The sequence below is a fragment of the Pholis gunnellus genome (genome assembly GCF_910591455.1).
Source record: "Pholis gunnellus genome assembly, chromosome: 18".
NCBI lineage: Eukaryota > Metazoa > Chordata > Actinopteri > Perciformes > Pholidae > Pholis > Pholis gunnellus.
Window position 1 is genome coordinate 16,876,197 of NC_136545.1, and position 21,264 is coordinate 16,897,460.

At 42.0% G+C, this 21,264-nt stretch overlaps 1 protein-coding gene across 1 annotated transcript in view; it reads right to left on the bottom strand.

Moving 5' to 3' along the window:
- Window positions 1-21,264, bottom strand: part of lamc3 (laminin, gamma 3) — a 94,285-nt gene that overhangs the window by 29,853 nt on the left and 43,168 nt on the right. Inside the window, exons 7-11 of the mRNA XM_079178626.1 lie at window positions 19,762-19,860; window positions 18,805-18,941; window positions 17,834-17,953; window positions 9,867-10,065; window positions 659-768 (exon numbers count right to left, since the gene is read on the bottom strand). Coding sequence (XP_079034752.1) covers window positions 659-768; window positions 9,867-10,065; window positions 17,834-17,953; window positions 18,805-18,941; window positions 19,762-19,860 — 665 coding nt within the window. The remainder of the gene's footprint in view (window positions 1-658; window positions 769-9,866; window positions 10,066-17,833; window positions 17,954-18,804; window positions 18,942-19,761; window positions 19,861-21,264) is intronic.

Sequence of the window (21,264 nt, forward strand, 5' to 3'; positions counted from 1 at the left end):
AGAGTGTGTGTGCGTCACAACGCCTGCACTGAGCAACTAATTAAAATGGTGTAAGTAAGTGGGTGGGAGCTGGTGATTTTGACCAGCTGTTCTGTCTTCTTGGTGCTCTAATCCGCAGTAATGCCTCTAAGATCCTGCCTGTACGTTACTACACAGACTATCAGATGGAGAGGGAGCAGGGACATGATACAAATAAGAGGAGTATTTCGAGAACTAGTTACTAACATCTGGGAATAAATGTCCCGTTCTTCGCTGAGCCAGATTTGGAACAGTTGGAACTATTCCCCGAATACAGGCACTGACATTGTTTTTGCAAGTATTTTTAGTGCAGCTGTAGCTACTTTGTGATGTCAATGTATATTTGATAAATAATAATGTCAAAGTTTGGAAATCTTTCTGTGTCACTTCAAATTTTTCTGTTATTGTTTGGACATAGTCATGCATTTAACAATGATATTACACAATGTTTATTTTCCAACCATAATGCCTAAGTGCTCTCGCAGATGCACACACAACAAAACCCCCGATGGAAAAGGAAACTCTAATTGTAATGTAAATGACAAAGTGGTGAAGTTAAAAGACAAAATAGAGCCTAGACTAGTTGTGTTAATTTAATTAAATGTTTTATTATACTATATTCACACAAACAGACACTTACAGTTCTGTCCTCCGGCGTTGCTGATTCTGAGAGCTGTCAGGTTGTAGAGGAGTTGTTGGAACTCAAAGGCAGACAATGGAGGCTTAAATCTCATCTCATTTTCATGAAGCCTGTGAGACGAGAAAACAGAAAACACATCAGTGACAGTATTGTGCGTTCACATGCAAACAAACATTTTAAAAGTACAAAAGCCTAAGTGTGTGTAAGTGTGTGTGTGTGGCAGACTTATCAACAACTGGAGTGGTTTTTAGAGCAATTTAATTACTCTCCACAAGTAAGAAGATACCGCACGACCCGTCACAAATGTGCTTAACCTTTTTATGGGAGGTTATCTACAGCACTACCAAGGCAACACACACAGTGTGACGAAAAACTGAAATGTGCTGACTTCAACACATATTCAGGGTCTTGATCTCTGAGCTTTGCCATCTGCGGAGGGATGTTCCGCAAAGCCAGGCTGCACAGCTGACATCTGCCTGTTTTACTCCAGGAATCATGCACTCTTTCCATCTTGATGAGAGTTGCTGTGTCAGCTCCACACAGACGATGCAGTGTTACAACGTTTTCTCCCAGCATTCGTTTGAAGGTCCCAAGGGAGAGGAGCTGCTGCATGAAGGAACAGATTCATGTAATCTTCACGTACAGGTGTACGAAGCACAATTAGGTAACATTTTCTCCCTAATCATTAATAAGAATTCATGAGTGTCTCAGTTTCTAATAAGCCACTAAGTGTGCAGCTATAAATACAGGTGTTAATGACTGGATTTTGGTCCAGGTGGTCTGCAGCTCTTTTCCAGAAGGAGAAAAGGAAAAAGGAAAGGAATTTTTTCACAACCAGGGACTTTTCATTTAGTGTTTTGAGCGAAACATCACAACTACTACTGTATGAATTACCAGGAAATTAGGTGGAGACATTCGTGTCCCCGTCAGGATGAATTGTGGCAACTTTGGCGAATTCTTAATATTCATCCGGCGACAGGCACGAACATTGTATCTGTCCAAACTGTCCAAATACCTGAAGCTTCAGCTGTACTTTGTGTCTAGCAATAATTAGCAAATGTTAGCATGCAAACCCCTTTGAACTACAGTAAGATGGTGAACATGGTGAACATTCTACACATACGTTGGGGGAGAGGGTTTCCAAAGCTATTTGACCTTCGACAAGCAGTCCTGACTGAGTATACTGGCCCCTTAAGTAAGGCCTTAAGGCTGTAGACTCGTAGAGGCATTCGGTATAAACCAAAATTAAAGAGGGCGTCTTTTTTGAAAGTGGCAATCAATTATAATATATGGACCTTGTAGTCATAGGCAAAAACCTGGAACGAATGAAGTGTAAAACCTTAAGTTTGTTGACCATATCAGCCTTGGTCAGGCCTTTCATGTGTGCGTGTTTAATGGCCTCTATTTTATTAGGTCAACAGTTCTCAGCGCGACACTAGTTCACCTTCAAAATGTTTTTTGTTTTTTTGGTACATGGCCTCTGTCCCAGCATTCACATATTTACGGTGCACATGACAGCATCCCTGTGTGTGTGTGTGTGTGCATTCCTAGCTTGCCACACACACACACACACTCTCTATTGGTGCGGCAGGTCCTTGTTCCTTGGCCTGACATGTAGGCGCAGTAATAAAGAGAGGCAATTACAAACTGGGCCTCAAAGCCATGGTAATGGAGCTGGTCAGACAGAGATAAGCAGAGTGTGCATGAAAGTGAACAAACTCCCAGTCATGCTTTCCCTATGGAGCGTCAGTGTCCCTTTTAATCAGCACCAAGCAGAGCGCGGAGAGCCACACTGTAATTAAGCCTGCTCCGCTGAGGATGAGAGGAGATCATCGGGAGAGAAAAGCCGAAAAGAAAACTGGACAATTGCGCACAAAAACACACACACGCACACGCACAAGTACCCTTAGAGAGAAAACAGAGATAGAGATACAAGGTGAGCAAGACAGCAAGACATGAACAGTGTGTGAGAGACAGAAAGAGAAACAGAGAAATGGTAAATGGGGAAAATACGTATGCATGCAAATTAGTCTAATATCGAAAATACAAGAGTTACTTGAATAAAATGTGCAGGGGGACAAATCATTAACATATACATATAGCCTCTTCTAATTGTGCCAATCTGCTTGTGAAAAAACAACAACATTTTAATTAGATTGTCGATACAAATTGAAGAACTATACCGACTATGGCGTCCAACCTACTGAGTATCTCACTATCAGCCAAGTTTTCAGTGGCTCTCTGATCCTCACAAGTAAAATTAGTCATCACGCTTGCTTGTTATTCCTTATCGTTCCGCCGTCTGAAGCAACACGCACTCATCAAAGTTTGTGACTCATTCCATGGAAGAGACTGTAAAGAGCTTACTGAATAGTTGCCTGCTTTATTTATTGATGAACTATTTAACCTGTTGGTTTTGACCCTTAACCTCAACAAATTTAGAAAGATCAGCGATATGTCTTATAGTCTAAGCTCCTTTAAGTAAAGCTTTGTTGTTGTAAGGCTACCATATCAATTTCTCCTCGTTTTATTTTTATTGGTGATGAGACTGTGAAAGCCAAACGTTGCTGCCAATTATACATTTATACATTTGATACTATCAGAATTCTAATAAAATGCAGTTTGGAACAGACATGTTCTAGGCAAACCTAAAATCTGCATATACAGTATTTCATATCATAAATCAGGAATGCAATTATTGACGACAAATACCACAGCTCTGGTTACCCACAAAACGTTATTGTAAACTCAAGTAATACAAGACGTGAGCTTGGGAATGTAATGAATCAGAAATGAATCATAGGTGTACCCAGGCCCATAGTGACTCCATGTTTCTTCTCGCTTTGCTCAGTCACTCATCACATTTATTTTCTTCTTTTTTTTATTTTTGGCAGCAATGGGCCCGCTTTCTGTTTAATATATTTAGCCGGCCCTGATCTATGATCAAAGTCAGTGAATTTTGAAAACATGACAGAAATGAGCTCAGTGCCAGATGGACCACATGCCTGCGCTACGACAGCTCTGCTGACTCCTGCAAATTGGCTCAAACCTTTGAAAGGCAGTCATATGAGCAGTTACCTGAAACACTCCTTTTGCCAGTGACAGCAGTGAACAGCTGATCACTGTATGTGGAACGTTAATCATCTGTGGCGTTCTTCATGGCATATATATTATGCTTACATGCGGGAGACGTAAACATACAGCTACAAGCAAGGCAATAAAAACCTCCCCGCCCACTGGTTTCAAGGGAACTGAAAGTGAACAGAGGGAACATCAGAGAGAAGAGTGGATGCTACCTTAGATAAGCTATTCACCTCCCCCTCTCATCTGTCCCCTGCGCTCAAATCCCCACGCTTCCATATATTTACCCATCATCTGATATTGAAATGATCTCTACACCATGTGGGAACACATGGCCACTTAACAGTTCAACATGTTTGTCAGCCATGAACAAAGATGCAGTCAGTCAACAAAGCTGTGGACTGTGTGTGTTTCTGCTCATGTTAATTTAAGCTTTCACATGCTTTTAGCGAAACGCTTGAAAATGTGTACATACTGTACACATCTTCGAAAAACGTGATTATTTTTCGACACATGTTGCATCGGATTGTTGCAAATCACACGGCCAGATGGCCACATCGATTGACGTGCTTGTGTGAAAGCTTAGACACGTGTGTGAGTGTGTGTGAGTGTGTGTGTGTGTGTGTGTGGCAGAGAAAGGCAGGAAGAGATAGAAGAAGTGTGAGGGAATGATAGAGAGCATGCACTGGAGTGCATCTGTGCATGTACCTGAGACGTGTAATGAGATCTGTGGAGAACTTCTCCAGAGAGGAACACTTAATGACAGTCTCTGTCCCCCAAGCTCCAGTGCATTTCAGAAAAGGAACCAAAGAGCTTCTTTAGCCAGCGGCTCATGGTGCAATGGGGAAAGTCATTACTAGTGCGCAGACACCAGAGCGAGGCGTGGAAATATTGGAGGGGACAGGAAGACACCAGAAGTGTCCCTGTTCAGGGGCTAGATCCCCTGATGGCGCAGGCAAAGAAGATGCATCCTACTAGACTTGAAGAGCCTCTGCCCAACGTTAAGACTATTCACTGGAACCGAACTAATGGTGCATCCAAGAGCTCCTTGTCAACTTGTACGGTCAAATATTTACATGTTGATCATCAGGAAGGTTTTTCACCGCAGCATGCAGCTCTTACAAACCCACCGTAGGTACCCGCTCAGCACCAATGTTGTGTGCGTACAGCTTGTTTCTGCTGTACCGAGGATGTCCATTGAATTCAAATTGCATTTTTTTGAGCATACATTTTGAGACGCTGTAATCAAACAGTCTTTGTCAGCCCAGTACGGGAAACTGGGCAGCTTCCAAAACCTATAAACATGTGGAGAGCTGTACCAAATTTCAGAGATAAATCAAATAGTTGGTGAAACATTTACTCAAAACCACAAATGTGAAGCCTGTGGTGGTTCGAGAGGAAAAGTCAGGGGATCACCAACGTTGTTGGGAGTCAGCAGCTGACATAATCATTAAACAGTCATGACCAGACTGACAACTGATCAGACCTCTAGGGCCAAGCTAGCAGCACGGCTAAAATGATTCAAACTATAAAGGATATAGACGGCTTGCATGCAGCAAATGCATTAATATCAAATATAGCAGCTCAATGTGCAGAGTCAAAGCGTTATATTCCACACTAAAGCAGGTATTGTTCCATCATACTGTCATTACTTTGCCTGTAACAAACATTCCCATCAGCTGAAGGGGCATCTCTTCTTTTACCCACCACACTAAAAGCAATTTCAACAACATTGTCCTGGCCTTTGTCAAATTGTGTTTTCCCACCACCACAGACAGTACAAGTATATTGACTCCTGCCCAAACTGCCAACAGTCTTAGTGTGATTCCAGAAAACCAACGGCTGCATGAGCACTTCCTTACAACCACAACACGATTCTGCAGGTTTACACTTCACAACCCCTATCAGTCAGACCACGCTTTGCTCATGCTTTAATCACCTCCAATCTGAACTAGTGCAGCTCCCCAACTAGAGCAAAGTGCATCCTACTCAGATGTTGTAGCCTTCTGTTTCTTCAGTTTCTTTAAAATTGAACATATCCCTACTTTAGATTCCTTTCAGCATGCAGCCAACAGACAGCTGCCGATTGTTATCACGACTCTAAGAGTGTGATCCCAGAAGTATGTGGAGGCTCTACAGGACTGTTTCGAGCTAATGGACTGGAACATACCCAGCTCCCTGGCTGCGTAACATGTCAATTTCCATGTGGACCCTTCAATGCCATTGAACAGTTTGCTGTTTCTTGCAGTTCTCTTTAAACAAACTGTAGAAAACAAAGAAAATGAAATCCCTACCCAGGGGAGAGGAGGGCTTGCAGAGCCGGCTACAGGGAGGAAGTTATGTTGGTCCGCGTGTGCTGAGGAGGAGAATTAAAGATAGAAACACTGGGGCAAAATTGAAGACAAATTGCAACAAAACAGTGTGAAGGAGGTGCTGAGTGGGATGAGAAGGATTACTGGCTACAAGGCGCCATGCCAAGTGGGGGAAGAGAACAAAAATAGAGTGAATGACTTAAGTCTGTATTTAACAGGTTGAATGCGGAGACCCACCCACTCCCCCAAGTTGACGGACCATATGAGATCTCTCTCTCTCTAACAATATGACTGATTACGCTCCCGCTTCCCCACAGGCCGTCACACCAGGGGTCAGCTTTTCCGCCCCAATCACTCCCGCCTCCGGATTGGCCACTTTGTAGTGAAGGGCAAGATGGAAAAAAGGCTTGCAGGAGAAGAGAGCAAATTGTTGCAAGGAGAACCACTCGTGTAGAGGATTTCAAGCGGAGAAAGTGGAGGTGGAACAGTCCTTCATATAGCTGACGGTCAGTCACGGCAACAAATTGGACTGGTCTCACAACACAGACGATGAGAGTCGGCTGTTTCCTTTAGGAAGGAACTACATGTTCTAGCACCGTCTGCCTTTTTGGTCTGTCGGTGAGGCAGACGCTGTGAACATCTTGAAGGAAGAGGCTGATTTTGTCACTTGGCCGAAGGCAAAAGCTCAAGATAGGTTCACATGTTTTTGAATCTTTAGACAGTACTCACATGCCCATAAGTATATTGGAAGAATTATGTCAACATATCCTTCAAGATAACTGCATCTGGGATTACCTTGGAATTAAATAATACATTAAAAACAATTGTGAATGTCTCAGAACAAACGTGTTTAAACAGTGATACAAATAAACTCAGGGTCATAATATAGTAAAGAAAAAACTAAATGCATGCTGGCACAAGACGATTCTCATCCAATCAAATGAACAATTGGATGTGCCAGGAATTTCTTCACTTAAACAAAGATACAACTGAGGTAGTTGTTTTTGGAGCCGAGAAGGAACAATTCAAAGTTGCCACTCAACTCCAATCGGCAATGTTAAAAACAATAGACCAATCCAGAAAACTTGGTGTAGTCATGGACTCAGACATGAATTTCAACATTCAACATTGAGACAACTAGTAAGTCAGCTTACTATCACCTTTAGAATACATCAAGGATTAAAGGACTTATGTCTCAGCAGGATTTCTTCAAAAGACTCGACTACTGTAACAGTGTCTTCAAAGGTTTCCCTAAAAAATGGATTAGAAGGCTGCAGCTGATTCAGAACGCTGCTGCTCGAGTCCTCACCGGGAACAAGAACGTGGATCGTAATAGTTTACATTTCTATGATCTGCTCTTCTGCTACATTATGAACCATCCAGACCTCACTGGTCTGCCTTCTGTCCCCGGAGGCGAAACTAAACACGGAGGAGCAGAATTCAGTTTTTATGCACCATAAATTTGGAATAAACCCAGAGGAAAGCTGCAGGTCAGCTACATGTCTCACTTCTTTTAAATCAAGGCTGAAGACTTTATGTTTGCCGCTGCCTTTAATACCCGTCTTATTTGATTTTAGATTCTTATTTTCTATTCTCTTGGCTCTTAAATGGCTATTTTTAATTGTATATAAATGTCATTTCATAGTATTTCTTTTGCACTTTTTTTCTTTTGATGTTTTATGGAAAACGCTTTTTAATAGTTGCTGAAATTTGCAACATAAATTGCGTTGCCTTGCCTTGCTTTAGTACCAGTTTCCAAATAGAGATGCTAATTGACTGTCATCAACACAAACAAACTTAACAGCAAAGTGTCGGAGGTCAGAGATGCTCTAACTCAGACATTCATAAAAAAAAATGTAATTCAAACTTAACTTAAGTGAGAAAATCCTTGAGCTAAATCGGGGCATGTGGGCTGCAGCCATTCATGCTCAAACGTAAAGCATATCAGAGTTCTGTACAGCCTGAGCACACATACACTGCAATTCCCTTTAGGAATATGTCCTACCTACAAACCTCTACAGGGTCTCAGGAGGAAATTGTCTTCATGTACCTGCATGTGCACATTTAAACTCGAATATTCTGTTAGAATGTATAAGATGTACAGCTCTTTACTGCAACATTATATTTATAAATATATCCTGTGTACAGGCCTAGATAATATCTTGACCGGGTGACTTTTATACAAATATTGCATTGATATTTCATCAATGTTTCATTCATGGTCATACTTTCTACATATACAGTATATATATATATATACATTTGTGTTGATTTGTCCATACAGAACACTTTGCACAAAGTGGTTAGAGAGACATTTTTATTGTTTCTTTTGTTCTTTTGTCCTGCTCATATGTAGGTATATGTAAAAGGTTAAACTGCCAATAAAAATACAGAACAATATAATATTTTAACCATGAACCTAAATGAATAAATGAATAAAGCATTAAGTGCATTTAAACCCCACCCTAAATAAAAAAATCAACTTTGTCAGTTTTGTTTACATGACCCCCTTTTAGTATAATCTAGATTCTACCTTTTCTTCGCTCCTTCAATGACAGAGTTTCATCAAAATCAATAATATCAGAATTCATCTGCCGTCTCCGTGGCTGCTTACATGCAATTTGAAGCCCTGGGGTTGGCATATCATGCTGCAAAGGGACCACTGCCCACATAACTGTACTTCCAGGCCACGGACACTCAATCTAGCACTCTGCATGCTGTCGCTATAATCCACTTAGCTCTCCTTTCCCTGCCTCCTGGAGCATACTACTAGAGTGACCTCGCCGGTCCCGTCAAGACATCAAACTCCTACAAGCTTCAGAGAAGTTTTCCTATATTTATATATTTGTGGCCTGATGTGACCTTTTAAAAAAAGAATCCCATCTTTCTTATACAAACCTGTTTTTAGCCATGCTAGCGCCGTGGCTCAAGGGATGGTCGGTCAACGGGCCCAACACTTTGGTCCAGACTGAAATATCTCAACAACAATCTGATGGATTGCCATGAAATTCGGTACAGACATTCATGGTCCCCCCTGAGTCCATAAAGGCTTAGGCGATCCTTTGACTTTAAAACTGGCGCCAACTGCAGGTCAAAGTTTTCACCAGTGAAAAATCTCAACATCTGCTTGATGGATTGATACAAAATCTTGTGCAGACAAGTCTCAAGAAGGTTAAAATTTGTGGTTTTGAGTAAAATTAGATTTAGTACACACATTCACATCCCCCTGAGGAGGAATTGCAATAATAATTGTAATCCCTTAATTTTACCTCCTTGATAATTTGTCAGCTAAGTGTACGTTTGACTCCTGTGCTCCCTTTGTATCACCTATTTTGTACTCTAGGTGACTTTTGAGTCATTCCACTTCTGTACACATTTCACATCACTCTGGGTGAGACCATCTGCTAAATGTATAAAATGGAAAATTGTAAATGTAATGCTGCTGCTCTGTACCTGCAGATCTACATGACAGCTAGCGCATGGGGGAGCTGGCTCATCACTACATTTATATCCTGACATACCGCTGGGACCGTGACAGCACAGTCAACGTAGTTGAGCTGCAGTCTGTGCATGGGTGTCCTGGATAGTCTGTTCTCTGCGGACTCTATGTATATATTGTAACAAGGAACAAGTCAGGCAACAGGGAGTTGCATAGCTGCAGAGAAAAACAAACATCCCAACATCCATTCTTATGCACACATTAAGGCAAGTGCTTTGGTATTCTCGAGAGACACAAGTTCAACAGTAAAAAAAAAGAAAAGAAAAGCATGTGCACAGACTTACAAACTGACAGCCGCGTGCCTGCACCCTAGTACCTGACAACGAAGGAGTGCTGCAATGTGAGGCCAGGGTCGTGGTCAAGCACCGGTTGGGGTGAAAGGTCAGCAGATAGGGTGACTGCAGAGCCTTGGAGGAGCAAGGTGACGTGGTCGGGGAGCAGCGCGGAGGTCTCGGAGGTGAAGGTGATGGAGAGGAGCTGGCCGTAGCTGTAGGCTTGATGACCCAGGAATTTCTCTAGTGGGCGATCAGAGAGGTTGGATGTTAGAGAGGTGAGTGGAGTCAGCTTTATTGTTGAAGTATCAGCCAACTCTCTGCCATTAATGTGGTAAACACAGAGGGCACACAGATTTCTGCATGTGCAAGTGTGTTGTGGTGGAAGCTGAATTAGCATTTATTTTTTGTGGGTATTAAGAAATATTCTGCCCGTTCCTATCTCTTTCAGTCCGTGTGTGTGTGTGTGTGTGTTCATCAGGGCAGAGGGGTACAGGCTTTTTTTGAGCACACATGAAGCACTGCAGCAGTCTATGTGTAATTACCCACCCTCTCATCTCTGGCTCATCACAGCACATTTACAGGACTTCAAAGATCTTAGCCACCACTAGGCATAACCCCACCTCACTACCAACATCCCAAAGCTGGCAAAAAGGAGTGGAGAGTGGTGCTTTTGATAAATAAAAATAGACAGAAGTCTTGCCGTCCAACACATCACATGCTATTGTAGAACATCTTGCACCAGTTGAGCAGTAAAAATGAAAAAATCACAACAATCTTTGGAAAAAAAACAACTATGCTGCCATTCTCTACCTGCTCTGGGTGAGCGAGTGGGCAAAACCGACAGGTTGCACGCTTGGTTGCCACCTTGTTTTTGAGTGTAATCGTGTGTGAAGTACATCCTGAGCTCTTCTGGGGGTTGGAAGGGCTAAGGACTTGAGTGGGTGATTTTGCTTGCGAGGTGCCTCTGGCGTCATACGGAGCAATTCAACTGTCTGATCTTCTAATATCTGCTCAACCAACCGCCCCCCTTCAGTACATCTTCAGCCCACTCGCACTGTGACATTGACGGCCAGATCAGTCAGTGTTTTCATCTGACCTGCACTTCTGTAAGGCCACGTACTAATCAGTGATGTGTTGAAGTTATTAGTAGTAAGTTTATATTCTCTATTTTTGAGTAGAGAGCAATGTAATTAGTATTTCAATTAGTTTCAATAGTTTTTTTGTTATTATTATTGTTTCATGGTCCAATAAATATTGGCTTTACAAATCAGTTATTTTGGTTTATTATACATATATTAGTTATATATCATAGAGTTAAAATTAAATTGCTCTCATGTGTTAAAATTGTCACACTCTGGCTCTGTGTCCAGATGCCTTCAGATTTATTGTGAAGACCGGGGATAGTTGTAGACTTTGTTTTCTTGGTTTTGGGGTTTTCTGTTTCCCTATTTACACACCTGCTCTGAATCAGCCTCGTTAGTCCTTTCCTGTTCCCCTGCCAATCAACACATTCCCCTCACCTGAGCTTCTCTGGCCCATCTCCACACCTGCACTTCACTCCTCGTTAGATACGTTTGTATTTAAATCAGGCGGCAACCTCTGGCTCTGAAATGTGAAGCCATTGTGCAAGTGCCTTAAGCTTGCATTCTCTCTATTGGCCATCAGGGGGACCTTCAGAGTAAAATAGTACAAAACGTGCTTATGTTCTTAGGGCATGGCTTTTTGAAAGGTTGCTACCACAGCGTTGTCCAGTCTGGGCGTTGTTCATGTTGTTTTCGTCTTAGAACTTTAACCCTTTCACAGTGTTCATGAAAGTAAATTTTAACGATTTGGTCGCCTAAAAATGTCTTATTCAGCGTTCGGTTATACTCAACTCCACACTCTCGTATCACTTCGGGTTCCAAAAACACAAGATGACACCAAACAAAACCGGTCAATATGCTGAACTCGAGGCTTCAATCCGTATTCCACAAACCAATGAGTGACACCACGGTGACTACTTCTACTTTATAGTGGTGTCATATTTAAGTCCTGGTTGAATCCTTGGTTCTGTTCTGTAATTTTCAGTTTTGCCTTGCCTGCACAGACTTTAAATAAAAAAGTTCTGTTCCTGTTGCCTGCTGTCTCCTGCATTTAAGTCCACCTGCTCCACTCTCCCTGAAACAATGATACATTACTGTGTCTCTGTTCTCTCTAATAAGCTGCACACTTTCACAAATAAGGAACCAAACTCAAAAAGCTGAGCTTTTTTCATATTCGTACAGAAAAGAAAATATCCTGCTGCCTTCCGTCTCAGCTGTTACTTTAAGCAATTCAATTTTAATGAGAGGGATACATGACTGAAGTACAACACAATGTGTTATCTATATTTACCATTCAACACTGTGGGATCAGTATTTGTAAGGAATGAAAAACCAGCAGTGATGGAAGGGGAAAGGCTTCAATTACATGACCAATCAATAGCACTTTCTGTTCCGAGTCCAGTCAGGCATCATTCTTGTCAATGTGACTTCAGAATCAATAGAAAATAGATAATTACAGCCAATCAGGAGCAGGGGGAGCGGCTTAAAAACCACCAATCATCGGCAGTAAAGACAAAAACGCTTTCTCAAGAGAAACGAGCTTCCATACATCTCAGTGTAGTTTCAGAATCAATACATATTGATGACAAAGAATAAGAAAAATCAGGCAGTCGGGAAAAGAAAAGATCGTTAGATTAAATCCATCACCAATTAGACATGAATGCCTTCAATGAGCTCTCACATCGAAACATGTTACCCAGCGGAAAAACAACTGAAACGGATGAAGTAAAAAAACAAACAATAGATCAATACTCATTCCTGACTCCAACAAGCCACCACTCATACCAGTGCAAAGTCAGACCCAAACACAAAACAAACTGCTTTTAGTATTAAAACTATTTGCCCAAATTTCCCCCAAAAATATATTTTCTTACTTCGTACTTGCTGTAACTTGCTGTCTTCAGTGTTCATAGTCACCATTTAAATCTAGCTCCTAAAATGCTTTAGCTGACGTTTTTGCTAATATGAAGAAGTTTGTACAGCATATGGATTACATTTACTCATTTAGCATGAACATTAGCTCCACTGGCTGGGATGATTTGATAATGAAAGCTAGCAGCAGCTAGGTAGCTAGCTAAGAAGGCTGGCGCTTAGTGTGTTCAGGAAATGCGGGCAAGAGAACAGTAAATGTTTGGGGGATGAAAAGAGAGAATCAATGAATGATTAAGTGTGCACCAAGACCTAAGACAAGGAAAACTAAAAGGCTGAAAAATAAATAGATAAAAGCGTAAAATAGCCTTTTTTTACTAAATAATAATAATAATAGCATTTAGTAATTGCCTTTTGTAGTTTCTGAGCGCCATACAGCACACCTTTGTGTGGATATTTTAATACAATTTAGACACAATCTCTACACTCTCCTCTATTAGGTCCTGCATATCTGACATCGGCCAACAGATGATCATTGTTACATTAAGTTAATAAGTGGAAACAGTCTCAGCAGAGCCACCATTTTTGGGAAAAGAGAAGAGGCAATTACCTATATTTGGGAAGTGATGCACTGTAATAATGAGTAATACAGGAAACTCGTGTTCACAGAAAATAAAAGTCAACAGATATTACTTTTGAAATGATTAATAGTAAATATGTAGTGCACATTCCTTGCATAACGGTGGGTAATGAGCCCAGTAATGCTGTTGTGTGACTAAGCTAATATTCTTTACTAAAGTGCTCCCTTATGGTTGTGAGTGGTTATGTTTCAGCTTGCTGGCCATTATTCTGCTGAGGTCGGATTTGCGTCAGTGTGGTTCCTGGTGGTTCTTTCTTTGTCTGTGAGGACGGAGGTACCACAGCATAATTACTCATAACCCTAATAGACCATCCAAAAATGGCCGCACTTGCGGGCCCCTCTCCAAAGCAATGAATCACTATAAAAAAAACAATGAAAGGATTAATCATGTGTAAGCGTGATCTGCTGTCTGTGTATTGCTGTGGATTTATATTCATTATTATATCTCACATGACAAATTGGAGAGAATTAAAAAGTTTAGCAATCTCTAAATACCACAGTGTGCTGGCTGCACATACAGTATATGAGGATGTTTCTCTTCTCACAAAGCTGAGGTACACTTTCTTTGAAAATGTGTAGTACTTCAACCATTAGGCGATGAATTGATCAGCTAATTCATCATTAAATGGTTTGTTACAGGTTGCATCATACGAAATAGGGAGCGGCTTAAATCTAACGGTACTAACATTGTTAACAGTGCAAACTTTGAGTGTTCCTCACCATGTCAAAGAATCCTTAAAGCAAAACTCCCAACATTTTTAAATGTAAAAAATGTATATATATATATACTGAAACTGAAACTACCGAAACTGAACAGAATGAAGAGAACCAAAGCTTTAACTTGTGCCATTCACTCCATTTCAGAGTCTTTCAGAATGATCTGAAGTCCACCGGCTGTGCTGCCGTTGACACTCTGCCAGGAACACGTACAGTCTCTAGCATAACAAGTGATAGATTCCCCTATAACTTTTGGGGAATGGCAGAGGAGCTTGCGATCAATCAGGGGGTTTAGACTTTGCTCCAACCAAATTAAATCAACTCAATTTCAATTAAATCCCAGCCGCCTTATACAAACACAAGCCCCACTGAGGCTCGAACATCGACCAACGATGCAGACAGCCTGAGGACAAAGGTTGGATGGACAAACTTTAAACTTTTAAACAGGTCTAACAGGATGTTACAATACTAGAAATCCAGTGTCGATACCGATACCACTGACATTCTCGATACCACGTAAGAAACAAAACAATGAATGCCATGTACTTCACCATACACTCATTTATTACCATTTGCATCTGCACCGTTGTGCCAATGCTGTGATCTAAAATGAATGAAGATATTGGATGTGTTTGGACAAAGCGCTGTTGTCAGTGGGAACAGCCTGAAGTCCTCAGAATGCTCTAACAAAGTGGTCGACAGATTGTCTAAAAGCCTCTGAAGTCCTCTCAGCCAAAATCTCTCCAACCTTGGAATTGGCAGGACCACGCAGTGATTGGTCAAGTGTTTGGAGGGGAAGAAAGTAGGCAGGGTTTGCGTCACTCTCTCAAGCTCTCTCAAGCTCTCTCAAGCACAACATGATGAAGACACTGGCCGAAGAATGATCTGTGTCAAGACAACAGAACATGCAAGAGACGCAGAGTTCTCGGAGAGCGATTGGGGATGCATTGGGATGCAGCCGGGAGGAGGCTATGATGGCAGGCTTTACAGCAGGCCTTTGAGTGAGGCACATCTGGAACGGGTATCAACACTTTTACAGTAAGATGTGGCCAGACAACAATTTGCACAACTGAGTTTGTTTCAAGCATACTTTACTGTACCTCTCAAGCCACACTCAAGCACTCCTTCACCTTCTAGGTTAGTGTACTGTCCCCCTGCTTCTCTTTCTAGGTACTCTTTCTACTTTCTCTTTCTATCCCTCCACTCATTTTTCTCATCTCCCTTCGCTACGTCTCCTTTCTGTTTTGTTTCCAGATGACAAAGCCCCCAGACCGGTTTATATGCAGACATGGGTGCAGGTATTGCTCAGGTTGTGTGAGGCTCTTAGCTTAGCAATTGCTGCTTGAATCACAGTGACAGGTAGCCTGGAGCTGCTCTCAAGGATCCTTACTCTCTTTCACTCCTAAAGTGAACACAAGAGCAGCCATATGCTGCTCTCTTGCCTTCTACAAGAGGGTTGTTTCATTTAAATTCAGACTTTTTTTCTTTGTTTTTCCTCTGCTCGACTCCCTGTTGCTTCGGGCTTAGCAGGTTGGCGTGCGCTGCAGATATGAAAAGGATCAACATTGCAAGCTCCTCAACAGATGGCTGTAAGGACTTATGTTAGATGATCTCCCCTTCAGCATGAAACGCTGCTCAGCCAAGAGAGCCACAGTTACTGTCCAGCAGAATCAAGTGGTGACCACAGTTGTTGGAGGCAGGTCAAAGCAACTGTTTAGGGAGGTACTTCATGTTTGTTTATGATCGTTCCTGGCAGCTGCCCTCAAGTGTTCAGTCTGTTGACGGGAGACTTGAGCTCCGCCTGTGTCAACTGTCAAGCAGATGTCCAGGATCAGGAGCAGGACAAGTCGCATTGCACATGCGTCAGAGGAAGACTGTGTCCCCGAGTGTCTACATGCATACACATTTCACATGTCTACCTACATACATTTAGGACTTGGCGTACACTTGGCGTACTAGTAGTGACAGGAAGAAAGGGTGAGCAGGCAATGTAAGACGTGTACAGAAATAAAACGTTTTCATGCGGTGAAAAAGAAGGAGGAATAGTGATGTCCTGACTGAGTTGGTCATTTGACAATTGGGGTGAAGAAAGGAAGAGGTGAAAAGAACGAAGGCATGAGCGCCTTGTTGGCCTCATTGTCACTGGGAGTTCAGGAGACTTAATAAAAATTCTTTCTCTTTCATACTGTCTCAAACTCTTCCTGTCTGGTCCAACAACTCCTTGTCAGGCACAATTGAGGGAATATTGACCTCTTGTCCTCTGCAGTGTCGGCTGATATTTCTGGAGCTGGGTGAGCTACGCAGATCCCAAACCCCTCGTTCTCTCTAAGAATTCAATAAAAAGAGCCTATGATTGAATCCGGTCCCTTGTGTGACAGCTGAAGCCCAAGACAAACTACGGTGACAAATACATTCATGGGAATCACAGAAATTGCATTTCGCATGATGCTCGACGCGGAGTTGTCACTCAGAATTATCTCGTACTCTGGTGAAGAACACAGTGGAGGGATTTCAGCACAAATACAAATTAAACGGTAAAAGAGCAGAGACAGTGGCAAAGAGAGAGAATTTGAGAGCTGCTTTCAAAGCCGCTGCAACTCTGGTGTAATCTTTAAAGTTACTGTACACATGCACCACTATGAAAAACGGAGAGAAAATGAGATCGTTAATAGGGATGGCAAGGCAATAGATTTGTGCATTTATTATGTGGAGAAACAACATAAACAAGCACTGCGCGAAGTAGATAAGCAGGCTGCCACAAAGCTGCTCTCAGCCAGTTGGGCCACTAATCTGTGTGTTGTGGCCTACAGAGACGTCACTATAGCCCGCGTGAAGAAGAAAGCAACTTTAAAAGACGCTGTTAAATATGTATATTTATAATTACACATATGCCAAAGGATGTAAACATTCATTATGGACTTGCACATGTAAACACACACACACACACACACACACACATGCACACACACAGCAATCAAACTTGCACATCCATGCCTTATGAGCGCATTCATAACAATATTATACAAATTACGCCTGACCACCAGGCTTTGTCACATCCTGCTGTAAGCGTTTCATCTTTCTAAAAAAAGATTCCTCCAAATGGAGTCGTTCTCTGCGTTTTGGGCATTAAACCTCCAGGATGCGGAGTTAATGGGATTGCTCCTGTTTTGCTTTTGGCTGTGGACTGCATGGCGGCTGGAGGGGCTGTGAGTTGATGCCTAGAATCGACTTAGTGGAGACAAGAAGAAACCAAGCCAATTTTCACTTTGTTGCTTCTCCAGCATGGCCAAGACATCCAATTCCATCAGGCCTTTGCTGCTGGGGCGGCTGATAGAAATGGGCCCTAAGTCCTGTAGCTGGGCCAGCTTATTCCCTTATCTTCTAATGGCTCTGATAACGGATTGGAGGAAATGGTGTCAGAATAACCGCCGCATGACCCGCTGCCAAATAACCTGATTAATCTCACTAAGGAACAACAGGAACAAGCTACGGGTATTAAAGATGCCCTACTAACACCAATACAATTTACATATTGGCTAGAGGAGCAACAACTGGAGGATTTATTTACCTAATAACATAAATGTCAACAATACTAACATTGCTTCCTGGGGACAGTCTCCCACCCATTTGACCCAACCTGAGGTAACGATCTGTCTTCATGGATGAACTCAAATCTCTATTATTTTCCATTCTGACTCACCGGGGGCTTTGTAGAAGCCGATGTCTTCCTCGGTAAGAGGCAGCAGGTAGACTTCACCTTCCTTCCACAGCAGGGGGTACTCCTGCCCTCCGGAGAACTTTCCCAACCAGCCATCCTGATCTGGAGACAAAAGAAAACATTTAAAAACATGAATCATAGATTTCCTCTGCATCACAAACAGCCTGGATAGATATGGCACATACGAGTGTTCGCAAAGGGTTTAAACATTTGAGTTCTTACCGGAGATGTGAATTCAGATTATTTTTCTATTAGTTTTATACTATCTGTGATCAACAGAGAAAAATACAACAAGTGTACACAGTGGCTCTGAGGGATCAACACACTGCAACTAAAGAAAACACATGCAAAGAGAGAAACATGATGGATATACAAAAAAACAACCAAATAGAAAAAACACACATAGCTTTTAGCAGATTATATACAATAATATATGAATCATGCACGCAGACTGTTAAAACTGAAATAAACCTAAATTGCTTATTTTCCAACACCATTGGCAGGTAGTCAACTTCTTTTTTGTGTTTTCTAAAATTGATTGTTTTCTTCTGCGTCTGCAGCTTGTTTTTCGTTAAGCTGCATATGTGTTGTCAAATTGATTTTCTAATTAGTCAGTGTTTTGTCTGTTTGAATGCCTTTTCTTAAGTTGCAGAGCGTTGAGCTCTTGAGTTCTCATCTGTTCTTGGCCACATGTTAAAAAGGCTCTCTAAAAACAAAAAATAAACACATATCCAATAAGTTGATATAGAGAAAGGAACACAGCGACGTGGACAAAACAGTACACACTCACTGATGAACAAAACACACAATAAAACAGGTGGTAGTTAAGGAAAATTAAGACGGTGCAAATTCAGTCAGAACAAAGTAAACATCGTTGGTCTTGTTAATTTTAGCTGCAGTAATTACAATCCCACATGAACAAGGAAACCTCATTATTGAGTCAAGGACAATACCTTCAAAGAAGTCAGAAGTGATGTTGACAGCAGCATGGTGATCGGACGAGGAGCAGACCAGCGAGTGGCCGAAGCAGAAACACGCTTGGCATCCTGCTGGGTTCACTTGTTGTAGGTTGAAAAAACCTGGCTTGCATCTGTGGGTGCACACACACACACACACACACACACATACCCTCATGCATAAAAAGTAATTAACATTCATATGCTGCACACGCGCCTCATTGCAGCTATTTACCACATCCTTGCTATAGTGTTATTCTTACTAATCGCTTTAAGTGCTGCGGACTGCAGTGTTTTGGAAGAAGGGACCGACTGGAGCTCAGATGAAAGGACCCTGAGCTCTGACCTACAGACACTAGCTGCCATATGGGTGGGAGAGGAACACCGCTAAAAATCAGCCACTACACTGGTCACATTACACAGGAGAGGGGCCTGCTCAACGAGCCGTGAAATCAGCAAAAAAAGTCAACAAACGGGCAGCACAGAATTATTCAATAGTTTGAGACCGGGGGGCTGTGTGTATTGCTAATGTCACGGTGGGTTTATCTGTTTGATCCCAAATCCCCAGAGGAGCAAGACGGAAACAGACAGAGGGGGAAGCAGAGGCGGGGTTATTGACATGTTGGAAAAGTCATGTTCACTGTCAAAGTAGTCACAATGACGGACAGCCCCAAAACATGGAGCAATCTTTAGACAAATTATTCTTAAACCTTCAACATACTGCTGCACCTGCAGGAAGGAAAATGCTGCAACAAATATTTGTATTCATTACTATCAAATCTAGAAGTGATAATATAAATGTTTCAAGCTCATGCATTATTAAAAACACTGTATTCTGTAACATGGTTAGGAAGGGTTTCAGTTGTTCTACAGGGGAAGGACTTAAACAGTTGCCTCGGTAACCTCGGGTGATGTGCGCACATACGTGACGTAAGCAGCGAACTGATAACACACCTGTCACAGCTCTGCCCCTCCACGTTTGGCTTACAGTGACAACGTCCATCCAGAGCAGAGCAGTCGTCCACACTCCCGCTGGGGTCACACTCACAAGGCCTACAGACAACAAGCGAAGTCAAGATGAAAGATTTAAATCCACTGCACCAAACAAACGTGTGTGTGTGTGTGTGTGTGTGTGTGTGTGTGTGTGTGTGTGAACAACAATTTACAGGACAGGGATAATGTCATTTGAACTCCACGAGGATCTATTGGCTTGCCCCCTTCCACATCACAGATGGTCCGCTACACAGCTACACAGGAAACCGTGGGGTGTCTTGCTCAAGGAAGCCTCAACAACATGGATACTTGTCCTGGGCCTTGAACCTGGGTCTCCCTAATAACTTTCAAATCATCAACAACACTAAGATGAGAGATTTAGTACACAATCTGTCAGAAAAATGTAAAGGCCGTGTGACCAACCTTGAAGAAAAGCAAGCGAGGTGTACAGTATGCGTCAGCGGGGTTTGATCACCTTCATTGATTGATTGATTACTTTTCTTTCGAACTGTAACACAGAATCTATTGTTTTAACGAGGCGCTATTACAAATAATTAAATTATCCCAAGGCAAGCCGTCTGCACTTGTCTCTGCTCCAGTGGTCTGAATAATTCACACCTCAACTCGACAGACTGATTTTGCTGCATGAATGAGAAAAAACAGTGTGTGTGTGTGTGTTCATGGACGTTAGCATGTGTGCATGCATATATGTGTGTATTGAAAGAATCTGTGAAGATAATCCAAACTAAGAGTCAGCTGTACAATTATTGTACACTTCTGATTTATGAATTTGTTTTCGTCAAAACTTGTGATATTCAGAAAAGCCTCCTTTATCGTGAGCCCCACTCTAAACCGTCATTAACTTCAGCCGTATGTGGCTATAAAAAACACTGAAGTTGATGTGCTGAACATGTTAGCTACAGTTTCCTACGCATCCAGATATGAAGTAACATTAGCATTCATTTGGAGTTGTGTTTTTTACCCACCTTGCTAATATAAACCCAATATTTACTCCCATTTTATTTGAAGTTTGGTCTCCACCTTGTCTGGGAACTGTTTTATTTGCTCTGGGCCAATCACAACAGTTTATCTAATATGGGGCATGTTTAAGGCGATGACTGTACGGAGGAGCACTGTTGAGCGCTGATGTTGAACTTTTGGTTGAAGCCATTATCGTGCTGTATATTTTCCCCAAAGGTAGAACAATCAACTGGACTTTCCTTGAGAAGACGGATGTGTTTGCTGTTCTTTCCACAGAATTTGGCGAATTTCTGATCTCAGAAAATCTGAGTCTGTTTAAATGTTCCCACCCTCATGTGTTGTGATTAGCTGACACTGTGCAGTGTAAACCCTATAGTCAAACAACTGAACTTGCTTCGCTGCTGTCTCTAAAACAGATGCCTTTGCACACGCGAGTAAATGCATCAAGGCATGTGCATTGTTACAGCAATATTTAAGTCACTA